At 39.1% G+C, this 19,832-nt stretch overlaps 1 protein-coding gene across 6 annotated transcripts in view; it reads right to left on the bottom strand.

Annotated features, from left to right (window-relative positions):
- TRIP12 (thyroid hormone receptor interactor 12) overlaps window positions 1-19,832 on the bottom strand; it is a 72,522-nt gene that overhangs the window by 39,095 nt on the left and 13,595 nt on the right. For 3 of the 6 annotated variants that reach the window (XM_014951750.1, XM_014951751.1, XM_014951753.1), the window contains exons 2-4: window positions 14,461-14,607; window positions 6,904-7,029; window positions 5,135-5,937 (exon numbers count right to left, since the gene is read on the bottom strand). In XM_014951750.1, the coding sequence (XP_014807236.1) occupies window positions 5,135-5,937; window positions 6,904-7,029; window positions 14,461-14,558 (1,027 nt within the window). In that variant the 5' untranslated portion in view covers window positions 14,559-14,607. Of the gene's footprint in view, window positions 1-5,134; window positions 5,938-6,903; window positions 7,030-14,460; window positions 14,610-19,832 lie in introns of those variants that run through there. The other 3 variants (XM_014951752.1, XM_014951754.1, XM_014951756.1) reach the window with 3 other exon arrangements.

The following is a 19,832-nucleotide window of genomic DNA, read 5'->3' as shown; positions in this document are numbered from 1 at the left end:
GCAATGAAAGACTTTTCAGAGCTTGCTCCCTTCCTGCTGTTCAATGCCACTCTGTGTCCTTAGACTTTGCTGTTTAGGAAGTCTTCTTGAATCAATGTTACCACCTGCAGCTTTTGCAAATCTGTTGAGTCTTCCCAATACCATAAGCTCAGGACAGCAAATTCATCAACACAAGACTGAACCTTCTTCCTTTCACCCAGGTTGTCATCCCCCTTACACTGCCAGCGTGGCCTACCAACTGCGTTAGTGCTCTACCTATAGGAGCTGCAGGAGGCCAACAGCCCCAAGCCTTCACTGGTAAACAGGGCACAACCAGCATTCAGAGCTGGGATTAGAGATGGCCTGTGACTGCCTGACGAAGGAAAGCACCAGTTGTACTGCCAGAGACAGACAGGGAGGGCTTTCAGGGGAATCAACTTGATGTTCATCTCCAGAAGTTGTTTATTCAGCACTATTTCTGTAACATACAGCAAAGAGCTAGTAAAAGTTATGAACAGCCTTTCAATATGGACATTCAATAAACCAAAGGAAAACTAGGTTTAAGCAGCTCATGTTCAGCAACTGCAAAAACTTTGGATGTAAACTTCAGAATTAAAGCAGAGGCATGTTTCTTTATGACAAACAGAAAAATTGCTTATGCCCTGACATCATCCTATTTGCATGCCAAACTCATGTTAATGACTCTGAAGGAAAATAGACTCCAACAGACTGAACCTGAAACAGCACAGCCTAACAGAAATCAAATGAAAAAAAAAGTAATCTTAAGAACATCTTCAGATTTAAGTGTGTTTACTGGTCAGCTTTCTTTTTTTTAAAGGCATATTTTGTTGCATTAAATAAACAAATTCTGAATGCACTGTACTGCATTCACTTATTTTAAGTCTGAGTGTGTTACCCAATCCAAAACCAAAGTTAGTCAAACTTTCACGATCCATAACCTCAAAAGCCCTTTAATCACAGTTCAGAAAGATAGTCAGTAGACATTTACTTATTAGGACTGGAAGTTTAGACTTCATATTGGCTCTTGTGCTGGGCTGCTCTCCTCATGCAATAAAGATAGGGTGAAAACGGGTGTTACAGGGGAAGACAATTTCCTGTCATTCTAATACTTCACTACTCCCCTCCCTCGGTACCAACCCAGACAACCCACCGCTGCAACTAAACCAAGTATCTCCAAACTAGTGATCTTATTTCCTCAATCCCAAATCCACATCTTTAAGGCTCTAACAACTATCACACAGACAGCACTGTCATCCACAACCCCAAATAAACAAATTCAGAGCTATTTTCAAATTCTTTTCTCCCTCACCTCTGCGAAATCCCTTGAAGCCAGGAGTTATACACCATTCATTTCAGGCTCCATGTTCACCTTCATGTGGCTTCTCACACTACCCCAATAACCTCTCCAGTCCCCCAAATCTTAAAGTATTAGGGAAAGCCTTCTCAGAGATAGCTGCCCTAAGTTACCCTGCTCTCAGCACTGTCCCAGCCATCCTTGTCAGCTTCTTCCTACTTAAGGGCCACAAGACACTAAACAAAGGACAGCGGAGATTTCCCTAATAATGGAGACATCATTCAGCTTGGTTTGATGTTGTTACATAGTCTATGAGATGACCCGATTCAAAACATTTAAAAAGCCCCCACAAAATATAGGGCTTCAAAGGGATGTAAAAATAGTCAACTCGAGAGAGCAAAACAAGAAACTTGCCTTCCCCCCCACCCTGCCCAAGAAGAAATATTTAGCTACAAAAATAGAGGTGAAAAACTTTATTCTTCATCAAATTCTGTAACTGCTAGTCAGTGATGTCACTACTCAGTTACTCAGACTACTGAGTAGCTGAAGACTTTGAAATTCACCTTGGCTGCATTTAATGCCTATTAATTATCCAGCGAGGACTGGGCAAGAAACCTCAGGGTTTTCCCCTACAATACATGAAAAGCTTCTGCAAACATGGCAACCACATCTCTCCTCATTCTTCTCTTCCATAGATTAAGCCAGCTCAGCTCTTCCAGATTTTCCTTCAAAGATCACAACTACTAGTAATTCTTCTTGTTCTTCCTGAACTGCAGTACCCTGGGTGAAGAGCACTGCATTTATATAAACATGACCAACCATATGTTAGTCAGAATAAATCTCCCCTTCCCTCCTACTTTTCTTCCTAGGACCACCATCCCCGGTCATTTCTCCCTGAAGTTTCTGGAGCTCCTTACAGAGTTATGTTTGCATGTTTGTTTTTTTCCTTTGTCTCCCACTAGTTCTATAAGAATCATTTCAAACAGCTGTTTCATATTATACCCCTATACAAGCCTACTGAGTTTTAGCCTTCCCTTTCTACATAAGATTACTATGACTTCTAAGGACACATTTCCAGGCAGAGGTGTGTATACCTCAATAATTTAATTAAGATCACTGTTTGCCTTACTGCTTTAGAAAGCTTTAGGGGTGTTAATATTTGTGTGAAAAATCACCTACTTCTGTTCCCTTATTCTCTAAGGGTAGCAGCTTGCTACAGAAAAGAAGTTTGAACTTACCCATTCTTCCTCAAAAACCTAGCCCTGGAGGATTATTATCTTGACACTTCTCAGCATTATCCAAGATGTGTATTTTCTTAACATATTTCAAATTTGTCCCAATATTTCCAATTTAGTGAAGCTCTATGACAGACAAGTTATTTTTACTTTTTTCTAAAAAGGGCTAAGCTAACAATAGTTACTATTGATTCCAAGATCACTTCTATCTGTTGTCAAAGAGCTCTAATATGCTATTTGAAAGGCTGAGACTGTTTGAAAAACATCATAAAACTTAACACTTCTTTTCTAGGTAGGGTTCTTGCTCTTAGTGATATTCAGTATAACAACTTATTCTGATCAATGATCATAGAGTAGTTTGGGTTAGAAGGACTAGATGACTTTTACAGGTCCCAATCTTCCTGCAATGAGCAGAGACATCTTCAACTACATCAGGTTACTCTGAGCCCCTTCCAACCTGACCTTGAATGTTTCCGGAGATGGAGCATCCACGACCTCTCTGGACAACCTGTTCCAGTGTTTCATCACCCTCACTGTAAAAGATGTCCTCCTTACATCTAGTCTAAACCAACCCTCTTTTAGTTTAAAGCATTACTCCTTGTCCTATTGCAACAGGCCCTGCTAAAAAGTTTGTCCCCGTCTTGCTTATAATCCCCCTTTAAGTACTAAAAGGCTGCAATAAGGTCTCCCCAGAGCCTTCTCTTCTTTTTTAATGCAGCCCAGCGTACAGTTGGCTGCCTGGGCCATCAGCACACACTGTTGACTAATGTCAAGCTTCTCATCCACCAACAATCCCAGTCCTTCTTGGCAGGGCTGCTCTCAATCCCTTCATCCCTCTGCATATAACCATAACGGGGGTTGCCCCAACCCAGGTGCAGGATGTTCAATATAACAGACATTGGAATAAGTTTTGCTGTCATCTACAGTAAAATAAAGAGACATTAGACATTTTACACTTCATTGTATCACCTGTTAGTACTTCCCCCGCCACCCTCAAATTGGGACACCACCTACAGAAAGTCTAGAACTAGCCTCTCACCGTGCTTTGGGCCCCTTACCAGTGACTTTTTGTCCATACACGCCCATAACAACTGGGGTTTGTCATATACTTGAATGTCTTAACTTCAGTTTCTCTTTTGTAAAAAAGGTTTGTGGAAGAGCTAAAACTAGTCAAGCTGGTGCTCTCAGTACATTCTTTGTGGATACAGTTCAGGCTCATATTCTCCATGCTGGTTTTCAATCTACTCAACACACACCCCCCTTACATTCTGCTATCCCACCCTTGCACTTCTCACTCCTTGCTGAAGTTCTGTAGCTTGTCACAAATTCCTCTCTGCCTTCACCTTCTCATTGTTCACTTGTTGGATGTAAATTCTTCCTCCTCCTTGTTGCTTTTCTTCATTGCTATAAAGTTGCCAGTAACAATGATGAAATTTGCTAATAACTTGAAGGTCAGTGCCATTCTTGCACGACTCCTATCCACCTTCCCCACACTCCACCCTGTGCTAATTCAGAGTTTTTACTCTGGAATTCATTACCCAGTAAGTTTTGAACTATGAAACGGGTAAATAAAACCTTGCCATAAAGAAAGTAACTCTTCTTTCCTACCCCAACGCCATTTTTCCTCAATTAGGTTAGGTCATTCCAGAATCAATACTCTAGTCATGCAAGTTATCCAGAACAAGCCTGTTAGGTCAATTAAATCTACTTTGATTATACAGGAAGACATCAAGTTGCTCTTGTTTGTTTCACATATTTCCTGCATTAGTATTAGCTACAGACATGCCCAGTTGGGACAGAGGCCACTTGCAATCATGCCTAGGTAAAGGAACAACAATAAGCAGACTTAGGAATCCAACTTCTTAAGCTTTATAGAAAACACGCTGTAAGTAAATCATACAGTACACAAAGAGAGCATAACATATCTCAAAAAAAAGTATTGTTCAAGGCAACAGGGCTACAAGCGTATTTGCACATTACCAAGCAGGTCCTCTGCTTGGAGACAGCCTATATTTTAGTGACAACAAAAAAGAACAGTACCTTGTATTCAAATTCAGCAGAGACAACATTTTGTTGGAACCACTTAAAAGAAAGCAACTAACATCCCAGGCACTAGACACACTAGGTTTAAAAGATCACTGCTCTTAAAGTAATATCAGAGATTCTCACAGTAAGGAAAAATTAGGAAAGTGTGCTTCAAACATGAAACTACATATTATCTACCTGTTTTCCAGCATTTAACATTCCTGCTTCAGGACAAACAGCTTACAAAAATAAGCAAAAAACATCTGACAGGAGGAATATCATCAAGAGATTTTTATAACATATGTCCCCATCACAACATCCAACTATTTTGCATATATTTTATTTTTAAAATTGATTTGGAAGACAGAGAAGCAACTTAGAGCACTGGCTATACTTATATCACTTGCTTTAGCTGTAAAAAGCTTCAGGTTTTTAAAAGGTTTACTTAAAAGCTCAGCAGAACACACTGTTAATTTCTCTAAAAAAGATACCAAGAAGCCTGAAAACAATAGAAGTATTTGTTTAGAAGACTTGATTTTAAAACATACGTGCTTATTCTTCCACAAAAAGAAGAACTTACTTGCTAGCTTAGCCTGTAGTCCTGAAGGTCCAGGTTTTGATGCCTCCGACTTGGAAGAGCCTGGCAGAGACAGTTTTGTTTTAGGCAGACTGACTTTTGGGCTGAATCGAGCAGCCCAGTCAAACTTTGAAGAGCCACTTGTTTTACTTGGTTCTTTGTCCCTGCTGCTCCTTCTTGGACTGGGGCTGGATGCAGAACGGGAACGTCTAGCCTTATTCTGGTCCTTTCCCTGTTTCACTCTGGCACCCTGAGGAACAGTAGAAGAAGCAGAGGCAACAGCAGAAGAGGAGGAGGATGATGTGGAAGCTGAAGAAGAAGAATCAGTGATGGTGCTACACCCAGCTTTGGCTGAGGTCACCGATTTTGAAGCCAGCTTGGAGAGTTTTGCTGACTTCTCTTCAGCGCCAGTTGATTCAACTGCTGAACCACTCTTTATACAAGACAGATTCTCTGTCCTTTTTCTTTTCTGACTTCGGGAGCTACCAGCAGCTCCACCCTTTCTGGTGTGAGCCTTACTTGTTGATGGCAATTGTGTAGACTTCGACTGTTCTTGGTCTAAGTGTCTTCTCTTAGTTTTAGTATGTGGCTTGTTAGTTTCCAAGGAAGTGTCAGTGTGTTGAAGTGCTTTGGGTTTTTTTGCAGAGCTAGGAGAATTGGTCCTCCTGTAATCTGGACTAGCACTGCGTTTAACTCCTCTAGAATTGTCTTTCTTAGGCACTTGCCCCGTTTTTTGCTTTTCTGAAGTATTGACTCTCTCTGGATCTTCTTCTTGCGGTGTTAAAACAGCAGATGAACTACAGCCTCTGTAGAAGTAAGCAGGAACAGCATCAGCATTGAACTCAAGAAACCTCACAGTTGCAACAGTTTTGCAAGATAAACCTCAGCATTCTCTAGTAATCAAGGAAACTGCAAGTCAGAAACACTGTTGATTAAGTTTACATTGAAACAAGAAAAAAAGCATGCTTATATGAGAACAGTCACACTGCACAAATCTTTGCTAGCATGAAAATTAAAGTAAATTTCAAAATCAAATCATAGTACACTGCTTTTTTTAAAAAGGAAGAAATGAGGTAACTTGGATAGATTTTACAATCTTTTTTTAATACATATGTCAGACTAAAAAGAAAAAAAATTCAAGCCATGAAGCTATCATCTTAATGTTTGAGAAAGTAAGTTCCACAAGAGAGTAAGGAGTGTTCAGTAATGCATAACTAGTCATAACTGGATTCTAGTTCAAGGGAGGCTCTTAATGAATGGATAGTTCCTCATCAGTCTTGAAACTGATGTAATGAATCACATACAAAAATGGCAAAATTATCTTCTATATGATAGAAAACTCTTCCAGTGTGTATACAGCAGAAGTGTATTAAAAGCAGATAAAGCACGACCAAGATGATTACCCTGAGCACTGGCATACTTTAGATTATTACATTTCAACTAATATTGGACATTGCTCAGAATTCTTTGGGCAATCTTCCCCCCTATGAAGAAGGAAAGGGGGAGAAAGATCTCGCAAGCATTCCAGGACTAGTTATGCAGAAATTGTTTCCTCCCCATCACTGATGGAATGCTCTTAGTTGGCGAATTAATAAAAAAACAAACCACAAACAGAATATGAAACACGGAAATCTCTGCTGAATGCAATAGCTAGATTAGTTAAAAATCTATTAGTCATACATTTTATAATAAGCCTGTATAACTAGCTATATCATACACAGTTGTGAAGCGCAGGTAACACTGGTTAACATATGAATATGAAGCACAATTACCTTTTAGAAAAGTGTCCTTTGGACTGCTCAGAAGTAGTATTAGACTGCACTTTGGGTGTCTTTGAAATAGATTTTCTATTCTCAGGAGGGCTATGTGCCTTATGTTTTGCCTGCCCTAAGTGTGACCTGTCAGTAGAAAGTCAAAACAGAAAGCTATCAGGATTTCAAGATACAAACCAGTAGGTGGAATTATTATTTTTGGACCATTTACAAGTATTAGTTTACAGCTTCAAACTTTTCTAGATCAATCCCTAACATTAAAGCAGTATCTCAAAAGAATCACCTGGTGCAGTTACAAATCACTACCAGTGTAACTGTTTTGTAAAGCATACAACAACTGTTTAGTCATTTCAAATGAATAAAACATCTTCTCAAACTTGAGCTGTACAGACAAATTCAAATTTTTCTGGTATGCAAGATTACTGAATTATTCACTTAACCATTAAGCTAGCACTGTAACACATGAGACTAGAACACCTGTCAAAGGCCTCCTCTCAAAAATAGATATATATTCAACCTCAAGATTCCATGCATTAAGACTTTATCCAGTTATGACTGTTTACGTTTGTCTCTTTCCTCTTCAGTTTAAGAAAATCAAATGCTCAGAATGGGAATGTAAGCAGTTCCCCTCAATGGGAGAGCTCAGTGCTGCCAGTTATTTTCTGGCTGTGGATTGACCAATTCAAAGGACTGAGACCTGTTTGGTAACAGCTGAAGTAAGAGGAATGAAGAAACACGTGCTACCCGTGAAGGCAGCCAGATGAGACAGGAAGCTTGTGATGTCAGAGAAAGGAATGAGTTTCACTTTAGATAAGCTAAAAGAGGTCTTCCAAGCTGCATGCAAAAGAAATGGCTTATTGAATGCGCTCTGACTGGAGGACAAAGATCATACTATACCATAGATAAAATTTAAGACTTAAGTTACATCTTCACTAATTCCATGTGTCTTTTCAAAACCAATGAGAATTACCATCTGCAAGACTCAGAAGAGACAGCTCATCAGCATTTAAAACAGCATAGTATAAATAATTGCTAAGGCAAGAGATATCTCATTGTACTTCCCCGGATAGAACACGCTTTTGATTCAGCTGACACCAGGAAAACCCTACTGTGTATATCCCACCTACACAGAAACCCCAAGCACCACTAACCTTTGTGAAACCTCAGACTAGTCTAGTACTGATGCTGGAAGTAGCAGTGTTTCAAAGTTAAAGAACTGCTTATTGTATATTTAAATGTTATTAATCTAGGCTATTTAGTCCTTGGAGATGAGCTATGCAAACATCTTTGAATCACAGGGGGGAAGGGGAGAAAGACTTCAGATTTTAGTATCCTGCTCCAACCCATGATCCCAAACATCAGAAAGTTTAGGACAAAAGAATAAGTAGAAGGGTTCCACAAGCTTTCAAACAGCTTCTTCCAACCAAATGCCAGAAATCTAATAGCAAAGGCAGAGCTAAGCCTGCTATTGACCAGAAAGTTGCACTATCCTCTTAAGGATTTTAACACAATCTTAACATAAACCTTAGTAGGAAAGTCTAATCACCTAAGTGATAACCATATGATAATTTGCTTACAAAGTCAAAATGTTAAAACTTCAGTAATATGTTTTTCTTGATAACTTTCCTTCCTCTGTTTTCTTCCAAAGTAGTCTCATTTAGTCAGTTACTCAAACAGCTGAGTGCAGCACATAATCAAAACATTTTCTGTGCCTCACCTTTCTAAGAGTCTAACAGTCTGAAAAGATTAAATTAACAGCATCTTCTCCATACTCCACTATTTATTTTTTATTTCTCATACTAGAAGAAATAGTTTTTACTATCAAAAGCCAGTTAAACAGAACAGATCTGTAGCCCACAACAGCAAACACCAACAAGGTAAACTTGGGAATGCTTCACCTAATTGAGTGCATGCCTTTTCCTCTTCCCAATGAAAGATTAAGACATGAAATTTCATTTCCCCCCCAAAATAGTTTTATTACAGGAGTAACAGAAGTTAGTACATAATTTACACTTAGGAGGAATCTAATTTTTTGTGTAAGCTAATTGATAAGGGTTTATTTATTCTAAAGTATATTTTAAAAGGTTACTTTCCCTTAAAGATTTTTGGTTTGCTATAATTAGAACTGGATTCAACTTACTGCTTAAAGTACTCACAGAACAAATCATCAAACATCTTTTCAAGTAAAACATAGCTAAAGCGATAAATTAAAACATCAAGCACTTAAATCATGCACTGAAGAGTTTCCACTTGTTCCATACAACCCCCCATACACCTTTGAACCCTTCGGGTTCTCGTAAGTTTTACAAACATCACTTCATACCAGTGTCCAATTTATGTGGACCAATAAAGCTACAACCATATCCTGGGGACTGTGAATACCATATCATGCAGACTTCTTGCATTTGCTTTATTTTCTTTATTCATCAGCCTATCAGTAGAAATAACACTCATAGCTAGAACAGAAAGGCTACACTAGAAACATAAACACAAAGTCAAAACTGATAAGGAATTTTTTTTCCAGTATTTTTTTTTTAAGAGAGCTACTGTTCTCTCACTTCTCATTCTTTGAGTTCGATCATTCACCTTGCATGTGTAGCAAAGAGAAGGTACACAAGACACTAGCAACTGTACATGCAGTAGCATATCAGTTTAAAGGAGCATGGCATTAGATTTATTTAAAAAGCACTAGCACAGATGAAATAAGCTGTGTAAACATTACCTGTCTTCCCCACCAATTCAATAATTAAATTCAGTTCTTACACAAGTCTCAGATAAGATGTGAACAGTCTAAAAAATAAATCCTGTTTAGAACAAAAATACTATAACTGACAAAAGCATTCTTCTTGATTTAGTATTTGAAAAAGGGTCAGTTCAAAGTGTTTTCCAGATTCTGCTTATACCAATATCCTCTATTCAGCTAACAAGATCTCATTTCTAATTTAGCTTTCAATCCCAAGTCCACAAGAACATGCATATATTATATTCTAAAAACTTCATACTTTCATACAAAACTGCATCAGCATAGCAGTCATTTATGTCAAAATTTATATCCTACTTAAATACTGCTGTTCCTGAAGATTTCAGGAGTGTGACAATATGCAGATTAAAAGATAAATGTCACTACTATTTCATGCCACTAAAGGCAAAAAAAAAATTTGCAGCATTAGTAAATTGTTCTAATACATAGGACCACTTCCATTACGCTCTATCAATATACTGGAACATTATTCACAACTGAAAGGAAAAGACAACTGCACCAGTTCCAGAAAAGATCTTATTGTGTGCCTCACAATATCACTTCCAAATTGTTTCCATTCAAAATAAATACTATGGCATCACTGGGAACTGAAGACACAAGGGCACAATTCTTCAACACACACAGTGACAATGCAGACACAGAGTTAAGAAAGTGACAGTAAGTACCTTCCACCCCCTCCTCCTGCCTCCATGAAAAGTGCTCTCATTAATGCATCTGCTTCCCACTCCTCTTTGGTTTACAGCTGCAAAGGGAAGCTTTAGCATCATTATTGCTTCCTTACAAACCTGCAAAGAGCCATCCTTCAATGGAAAGTGCTGGAAGAGATAGTTCAGACAAGGATTCATGCAGTACAATTAGGAAGGTACCATCATAACACTAATTCTAAATTAGGAAGGTAACACTGAATACTTTTCAATCTGGTAGTAAAGCCAGTAAGAACTGTAACACCTACAACAGCAGAAAGTCATCCAAAGTACAAAGGTATTTCAACATCTATACTGACAACAGAAAGTGAAAAATCACATTAGTCCAACTTCATCAAGGCTGGTTTGGTTCTATGCATACACTGAGGGGAAAAACAGTTCACCAGTTAATACAGCAGTTTTCAAAGACACATCCCTTGCTTCATCTAGACAAAAGCACACATTGTAGATGCTAAGCTTGCTACCAGTTTGTGCTGCAAAAATTTTCCTACACTATCTATGAGCCTAACATCATTGTTTGTTTTGGGGTGGGCTTTTTGTGTGTGTTCGTTGTTGTTTCTTAATAAACACAACTGTAGAAATAAGCTTTGAGTGTTTGATTTTAAGTTTCTGTGTTGAGTGTGAAGTTGTTAGTAAAACTGCAGGAAAAAACGCATCACAAGCTTTTCCCGCTCACCACAAGTATTGATGTTACTAGGGTGACATCAAATAAGCCCAGTCTAGAGAAAAATGGATTTGCATTGTTGCTTCCAGGTTAAGCCAAATACACAAGTATATATCACAGGGGTTTTACACACTAGACCGAGAGAAGTTTGGCATTTCCACAGTCTTCAATGCAAGTGAACACTAGTCACTCAGCAAGTTAAATTGATAAAGTTTTAACTGAAGACCTTTAAACTGAAAACAGTTGAAGACTGTAGAAAGACACACAAAACCATTCATCTTGGAATCTATATCATTCTCCAGTCCCTCTCCTTTGTAACACCTTTCTCAGCTGAAGTCTGTAGCAATGTTCACTCCAGTCAGAGCACAAGAGACAGAGGCAGAATTAAGGCTATTCCAAAGCCGTTGGGCTTACACTACCAATGGCTATTCAATCAATCACTCTACATCAGTGGACTTTACATCAAAGGCTGAAATTACAGTATAAGTGACAAACTGCACAAACTTTTCAAGTTTGTGTCACTTAATTGTATTTTGAAAATGCATGCACCTTAGCCACAAGAAAGCTTTAAGAAAAAAACTGCTGCATTTCCAGCATTTAGAAAGGTATTTATACAAAGCAGAAATGTCATCAAGTACACAAGTTCAGGCAGTATTGAAACTTGTCCTTGCTCAAAGGGTTATGATTGCATATCTATGACCAAAGTGAAGTAACCTTCTCCAACACTTTAGAAGGTGTGGCTCTTAAGTTTACTTATAAACTTTGCGGCTAATTTTAGGTGTGAAGCAACAACCCCCTAGAGACTCACATTACTACTTCATTCCCTCTACAATACTAGGAGGGGTTGTTTTGAGGGGGGTTGGAGAGCAGTGAGGGTTGTGTATGTATTTCCAGTTTATTCTTATTTGGGTTGGGGGGTGTGTTTTGAAATTATTTTTTTTTTAAGAAACACATGGATCTGATGGAGTAGCTGAATAAAGTCTCATACTATCTGCACAACTACCTCAACAAGTAGTGCAGATCAACAGAAGAAAATTCATAAAGCAAGATACTTGCCATTGAGGACCAACATCCACTACCTATGTGTTCCAAGTGATTCCTACTTCAAAGCAGACCAGATTACAAACACAAGTGACCAGGATGCACAAACTGCTCTCCTAGAGCACAAGTTCCAGTTTAGTTTCAACCAAAGGGACTCCAATTCAAGTGCTCCAAGACCATTCCATGTTAGCCTAAGCACAGCAGGTGGGGATGACATGTGCTTCAAAAGAACATTCCCAACTCCAACTAAAATACTAACATATGATGCATCCTAAGGTCACAGTTATTTTTTTTGCACAATATGAGCATATTATTGAAACTGGTCTTTCCACAGATCATTTGTTCTCTTTAAATGATTCTACAGCTGAAATTCAAGAGTTTCACTTTACAGGTGACAAATGCGAGGAAGAGACTGGACATAGGTTACTATCTCAAGTATCCTGAGATAAGTAACATAAGAAAAGGTGTGTTTGGTTGTGGTGACTGTCATTTGAGAGCCTGTCTCTCTCCATTTCATCTTCAAATTTTTCACGGACATGATAGATCTGTCTTACATTGTTCCTTGTACAACAGCCATCTCTGCCCAGCAGCTTACTAAAAAGGATATACAGAAGACAGCAAGAGAAACTGAATTCATTATAAAGTTTATATTAAACAGCATGCTTTAGGCAGACCTTTCTATATGCTTTACCAGCCAAAAATACTTGTTCAGAGATGGGAAGGCAGGGGAAGTCTTGTTCTAAAGAGCCTACATTTTCAAAGGGTATTGTAAGCTTCCATCCTCTTTACTTAAACAAAGAGCTTTGGTTGCAACAAAGGTCTAAAGTAGTTCAGGAATGCAGCACATTCTTGCTCAAGGAAGTCTGACTGACAGAGATTTGGTGAGGGGTGGAAGACATCCAGCCATTTAAGACAGGTGGCATCTGGAATCATTGTGTGACAGCATACACAATGCACCAAGACACCAGATAAGTAACTTACAAGAATATAGTGCTACCCCTGTAATTCTTCAATTTGTCTGACTTGCTGTAGAGCTTCTCCCTTGCATTCTGCTATAAAATTTAAGTAGTAGATATCTGAAGAAGAATCCCGCACCCCATGCCCAAATAACTTGCCTCTAGTTCTTTATTCCAGGGAGAAGGCTATTCACCCACGTCAAGTTCAGTGTAAAAGGTAAGAGTTGGTATGGCAATATCTTAAACATCCATTCAGACATAGAGTTAACACAGAACAGAATGAAGGGTTTGCCATGCCTCATTTAAAGAGAGGGGGTATTGTCTAAAAACAGTTCTAGCTTGCAAAATAATCAGCTACATCCCCTCTCCTTATGTCACAGAAGTCCAGGACAGAAGCCTTGTGTTCATCACCTGCTTTTCCATTTGTACAATAGATACTAGCTTAGAAAAAGTGAAGCTGCATTTCGCAGATTGAAGCTGCATTTCGCAGATTGAATTATTTCCCCCCAAAGTTCTTCAGAAGAACAACTAGCCTCCTTCATACATTCAATAGTGACTTTGTTCTCAGTCAGACTTTATACTAAGAAATATACCTCGTCTTCATTACATGCTATAGCCGGATCCTTTCATAGTAAAAAACCTTTTTACTTTGTGCTACTGACTGCAATATTTTAATGCTCTTATACCAAAAAACCCAAGCCCAAGATACATGTATTCAAACAACTGTACCAGTAACACCTCTGAGGAAGCAGAATACAGACAGGTGCTGCCTAACACCGTATTATAACCTTCCTTCATTAGGCTAATATTTTAACAAAATTAAAGGAAGACTTATACATACAGGACATGGCAATAATAACACAGCCAGTTTCAAGGATCTTTTTTGTTCTGCACCGTAGGGGCAACCACTTACAGAACAAATACAACCTGGTCCACTTGCTCACTAATACAAGTATATTAAAGGATAGCAAGTCTTATGTTCTTGAACTATTCAAAAGCTTGCATGTGCAGTGCAAGGGAACAGAGAGGTGCCAGTTATTCAGTCTTCTCTAATATGGAGACAGATTTTCCCAGATTTCACACACTAGAGTCTCCCTGTCCATCTGACCATCCTGTCCCATTTCCCCCCACCCCCAATATTTCTGTTATCAGGGAAAGAAGAGGGGGAATGAATTTCTAACTACCTGTGACTTGTGGAATATAGCTCAGTTACACTTTTTCCCCATAGATCTGCTACTCCTACTTTAGCTGAGCATGCATGATAGTGAGTTATCCATATTTTCATCCCATGCTATAACAACATAGATAGCATTTCAGGGCCAAAAAGATTTTTCACTGCTTGGATTGCAGGGTGAAAAACTTCATTCTTTAATTAAATCACATGGGTTTTGATCTTATACATTAAAACACACTCAGAGAAAACAGTCATACCTTCCTCCTACTGCGTCGTCTTGTGGCTGGGCCCCAGCAGTGTTCCTCTGTGAACGTCGCAGTGACCCCCCTGGATTGTTATTAGGCCGGTTGGACATTGGCACCTCTCTCCTGAAGGGACATACCCTTTCTAGACACTATCATTCACTGAAAGACAAGAGAGATAATGTCATAAGACATGTGGCATGAAGACTCACTGCCATGCCTCAACAGGCAAATGTAAAATGCTATTGTTTAAGCAAAAACTTAAGACAAAAACCTTTAAACAATTTTTAGTTAAAAGGTACACAGACCAAGATTCTTCTCTAGAGCATTTAGATCCTTAATACAGAGCAACTAGTTTTCAGTATATATAGCATACAGATGAGCCACTGGACTAGACAACCTTTAAAGGGCCCTTCCAACCCAAACTGTTCTATGATTCTATGACAACACACTTCTTTTCTAGCAAGCTTCTGTAATTATGTTAAGGAGACAAGACAAATGCAATTTAGGACAACCTGAATTTGTCAACATTAAGGAAAAGCACACTAAATAGTAAAACTCGGTGCTTGATAGAGAGCAATAGTATTTAAGTATTTTAACTCTCATTGTGGGAGATGACAATGCCAGTTTCAGGAATAAGCAGCAGTATCCACAAGACTACAGAAATAACTTAACTACAGAATCATAGAACAATAGGGGTTGGAAGTGACCTCCAGAGATCACCTAGTCCAACCCCCCTGCCAGAGTAGGTCCACCCCGAGCAGGTTGCACAGGAACACGTCCAGGCAGGTTTTGAACGTCTCCAGAAATGGAGACTCCACCACCTCTCTGGGCAGGCTGTTGCAGTGCTCTGCCACCCTCAAAGTAAAGAGGTTTCTCCTCATGTTTAAGTGGAGCTTCCTATGTTCAAGTTTGTGCCTGTTACCTCTTGTCCTGTCACTGGACACCACCGAAAAAACACAGGCCCCATCCTCTTGACACCCACCCTTTAAGTATTTATAAGCACTGATCAGATCCCCCCTCAGTCTTGTCTTCTCCAGACTAAAAAGACTAAAGTCCTTCAGCCTTCCAAAAGCGACTGTGCTTTTAAAAGGGCTCCGTTCTCCAATCAGATTTATGCAACTTTCACTTGCATAAAGAAAGATACATAGTAATTCAGGAAAGGCAATGTAGCTATATAAGCAAGAAGTTCTTGCTCATGAGAGCTTAATTAGTGGGAAAAGATATTTGAGACAGGCGAATTAATGAGTGCACACAATTATTTTTAAAAAATAATTATAAGATGGCTTTGTATTAATACTTTTAGAATTGCTTTATGACTGCTAGAGCTCTACAGGTATTATTTTGGTAGTTATTTACAGATGACTACCAAAACACCCAGCTGCAAACCTGAGAAACAGAGGTATTCCAAGACCAAGCCTCACTTAGCTCCTCAGTGACAAGAGATAACTTTTGTATTGTGCTAAATTAGTATTTCTAGACAGAGAGCATAGCAACAGGACCACAACCAGCAAATCCAGTTTTACTGTTTCCAATTGTGTGGAATCTAGTTAAAAAAAAAAAAAGCATTTGCAGGTGAAAAGAGCTACAAGAAGGAAAACAATCAAAGTTTAAGAACACAATAGTCTATATGTTGATTCAGTATGTATTATATCTATAGCATAGTAAGCAAGAAGTTTGCCAAGAAAAAGTTCAAAACATTTCAGCTGCAGATAACTAAGGCTCAGTTCAAATTCAAATGCCTCCAACAACATAACTTTCAGACCTGGCATTGTCAGTAAAGCCACACAACACTTGACTATATTTGTCTATTCCTCTAAAAGAACCTACAGAGGTAAACAAAAATGAGTAGAAAAAACCCACCTAAACTATTCCATTTTGCTGTAGGCCATAAGAAATCAGGTACTATTATGCAAACCATTACATCACATGCCTAGTACAATAGCAAAAGGAATGTGTATATGATCAAGACGACTGCATAGCACAAGAAATTAGTGATCAGGATTCTTCTAGCTCAGATTCAGTCTTGTTACACCGTAATGATGCAGTCTAGTACTAAAAGCACCTGGTTAACATGCCAAAAATATTTTAAATAAGCTTCAGGAACCAAGTAAAAATACAAAAGAACGGCTCCCCATCCTAACCCCCACATGACAAGAGCCAAAACCATCTGTTGAAAGTTCTTCCTGTCCTTTCCATTAAGGGGTCCAACACAGCAGCAGACAGCAAAAGCAGAAAGTAGGATTAATTAGCAAATCATTGTCTTTAACTTATGCTTAGGAACTTGAAAGAATCACAAATTACACAATCCCACAAAACAGATTTGTTCAATGAATGTTGTAGATAGGAGTCTTAACAACTGGGAAGTTGAGAAGCTGTAAACCTTACTCCTCAGAAGCTGAGCTTTCCCTCTTCACGACGATTCCTCTACATCCTAACTCCTTAATCATAGCAAATACTCCTACTAACAAAAAAGTTTAAAGCTTTTAACCAATACATGACACCTTCAGTCTATGAATTCTTACACTTTAGAGCACAAAAAGATTTATAATGGAACAGAAAAAGTCTGCTATACCTGGAAATTATGCCAGCTTGCTAGTGCAGCCAGACTCGTCAGGCTGAGGAGGTAGCATTCTCTGCAGAGTACACCGCAGAAGCTGAAAGCTGCTCAAGGTTCCAGCACTACCTAGGAGTCTACCTGAAGCCACTTACAGGCACCGTCAAAAGCTGTCGGGCATTCCTTGTTTCTTTGCATTCAAACACCAAACCGAAAAAAAAAAAAAATCACTTCATAATCACCAGCAAGGTGGCACGTTTCGTGCCTTTTCTGAAAGGATGGAGTAGCATCCCCTGCTGTACAGAGGTCAATGGAATTTGAAGTTGGGTATTAATGTCAAAATATCTGCCACACTATGAAACGGCTGCCATAGATCTATTGTATCACCTTGTACTGACTATAAGAGCCACCTGCATTCCGCAAGGAGCCCTGCTCACTAGAGCTCTGTGAGGTCAGCCACTTGTTTTCCCACCCAGGGCCAGTACATGGGCTCCTCCACAAAAGACTAGAAGAATCAGATGAAGAAAACATCATACGGGTAATCCTGGTGCTGTCTAGGGAAACCAGTTTAATGTTGATCTGTCTGGGTGAGCCAGCCACTTTAAGCAGTCTGTGCTTAGAAGTTATGCAGCACTGTGTGTTGTCACACACACAACATTTTCAGCTGTGTAGAAGAATGAAGTGGCAGCTGTTTTATCCTGCAAGGCATCTGTCAAGTCAAAATGTCCAGAGTTACCTTCTATATTGAAGCCTCTCAACTTAACTGCGTTTCTTATTGTGTATTGTGTTACCATATGACTCCCAGTTTGCCTTTAAATATAATGCTGCTTCACAATTCAGCTATGACCCTTAACATCAAAGTATTAACTTAAGTCTCACTGCAAGATTCTGAAGCCACACAGTACTATGTGTGCAGTTAATCCAAGCAGGGAAAAAATCTTTTTAGTGGGTTACAACTGTGTCCTCCACATGCTAGAACAAGAAAAGAGCCTTCAGTTTCCTAAAACTGAACTGTTCTCATTCAAACAACACCCTCCATCTGTAAACCTCACTCGGCTTACTCTTCCCCTTCTTTAAATACCTAAATTTAAAGGAGATGGGCAAGCCCATGCATCAGGTGAACGCACTGGTCCAGTCCTGACACATTTTCAGACAGTTTCCTCAATTACACCGAGCATTCTCCCCACACTCACAACAAGAAAAAGCTACAACTGGACATCAGACCTCTGTGCTTCAGTTGACGGGCTTTGTGATTTGAAAATTTTAAGTTCAGATCCTCTTCTAGCATAAGGTTTTCAGTAAACAAGCCATTTTAGTTAACGTTTCACAACCTATTCTTAACTGTAATGATGCCAAATCACTGGCCTGCAGATGCTCTCCTCATAAGGAGACTCCTTAAATTGAAGATGAATACTAAAAAGCAGCATTTAAAATAAACACACAATGTATCTTCTGAAGACATCTAACAGCACTGGCATCCAATTGTTACTATCTCACATAGTATTACTGAGTTTTCGTAAATGCAGTTTGATTAGCATTAACAGTCATCTTTGTTAATGTACAGGAATGCAACTAGAATTCATTTCTGTAGACTAACATACCTATTACAAGCATTATAGCTAATGTATAGGCAATGTGTTACTTGGAGAGGTTCCACAGGAGCAAGAGATAAAGCAGCCACCTGTGAACTTGCAGTGAAGCCTTTACTTTTCTTATCCATGGAAAAGCCAATTGGAAATTACTGGCACTTTTCCATATCTTTGAAGCAAACAGAGGAAACTGACAGCTAGAGAACAAGCCTGTATCAGCTTTTACTGAACACCCAAAAGCACTCCCTGAAGGATACTGTGAACTGTGATGTAGGCAACAGAGAAGATGAGTAAACTGAAGCACTCCAACCGGCTCTAGGGCCACTAATGGCATAACAAAGCAAATGGGTCACAACCACTATAAAATAGAACTGAACACTTTCACAAGAAAAGAGCTTCCTTAATCTAAGTGGATGAGCTCTAGAACTTGTTTGGGGATTCTGGTTGTTTGGTTTGGGGGGATGAGGGGGTAAGTTCTTTGCAAGAGTCCTGGTAGTACAAGGATTTTTCAGACTCTTACACTCCAGCTTTCTCAATATTTAAGGATATGTCTAGTACCTCTGCCTATAATACTCCATTATAATGCCTGTTACCTGCTTGGAGTTTAGCACACTGGTCGGCACACTTTGTATTTTGTACCATGGCCAAAAAAACAGTGCCATACTTAATGCTGCAGCAAGCCAGCTTCTTAAAATTGCAAAGACTTACTGCCCTGAAGACGGTATTAAGCAAAAATGGGGGCAGGAGGAAAAGACAGGAAGATGTTTATATGCCTTGTAAGTTCAGAACATTTTCTTCCAGTAAGTTGCACATCTTGCCAGCCAGAACCCAGAGTTCAGCATACTTATCAGAAAATGTCAAGTCTAGGACTTCAGATTCGTATTCCTTCACCTCCATTGTAGATAACATTAATTTACTTGATCAGCTGTATCTGTGATAAATCTAGTCAGTTTAGGTAGAAGCAACATTCCAAATGTACAAGCATACAACACATTGAAGAGTTGAGACATTAATTGCAACTAAACGGGAGAACTTACTGCATACGGTTCAGTAACTGTCAAATTGTTTTGAACCTCCATTACTTCATTTTAAACTGATCTCATTGCTGCACCTCATTTTTGCTCACTGCTTGCAGTGTTCTCCTCATTTACCTGCAAACATACACACCTATTTTCTTGCCTTGCAAGCAAGCACTTGCAGGTACTCATTCAATTACTTCTACCACTTCACCAGCTGAGTCA

Source organism: Calidris pugnax, unplaced genomic scaffold (genome assembly GCF_001431845.1).
Source record: "Calidris pugnax isolate Ruff unplaced genomic scaffold, ASM143184v1 scaffold197, whole genome shotgun sequence".
NCBI classification, from domain to species: domain Eukaryota; kingdom Metazoa; phylum Chordata; class Aves; order Charadriiformes; family Scolopacidae; genus Calidris; species Calidris pugnax.
The sequence above is the reverse complement of the archived record's forward strand: the minus strand, read 5'-3'. Positions and strand labels throughout refer to the sequence as shown.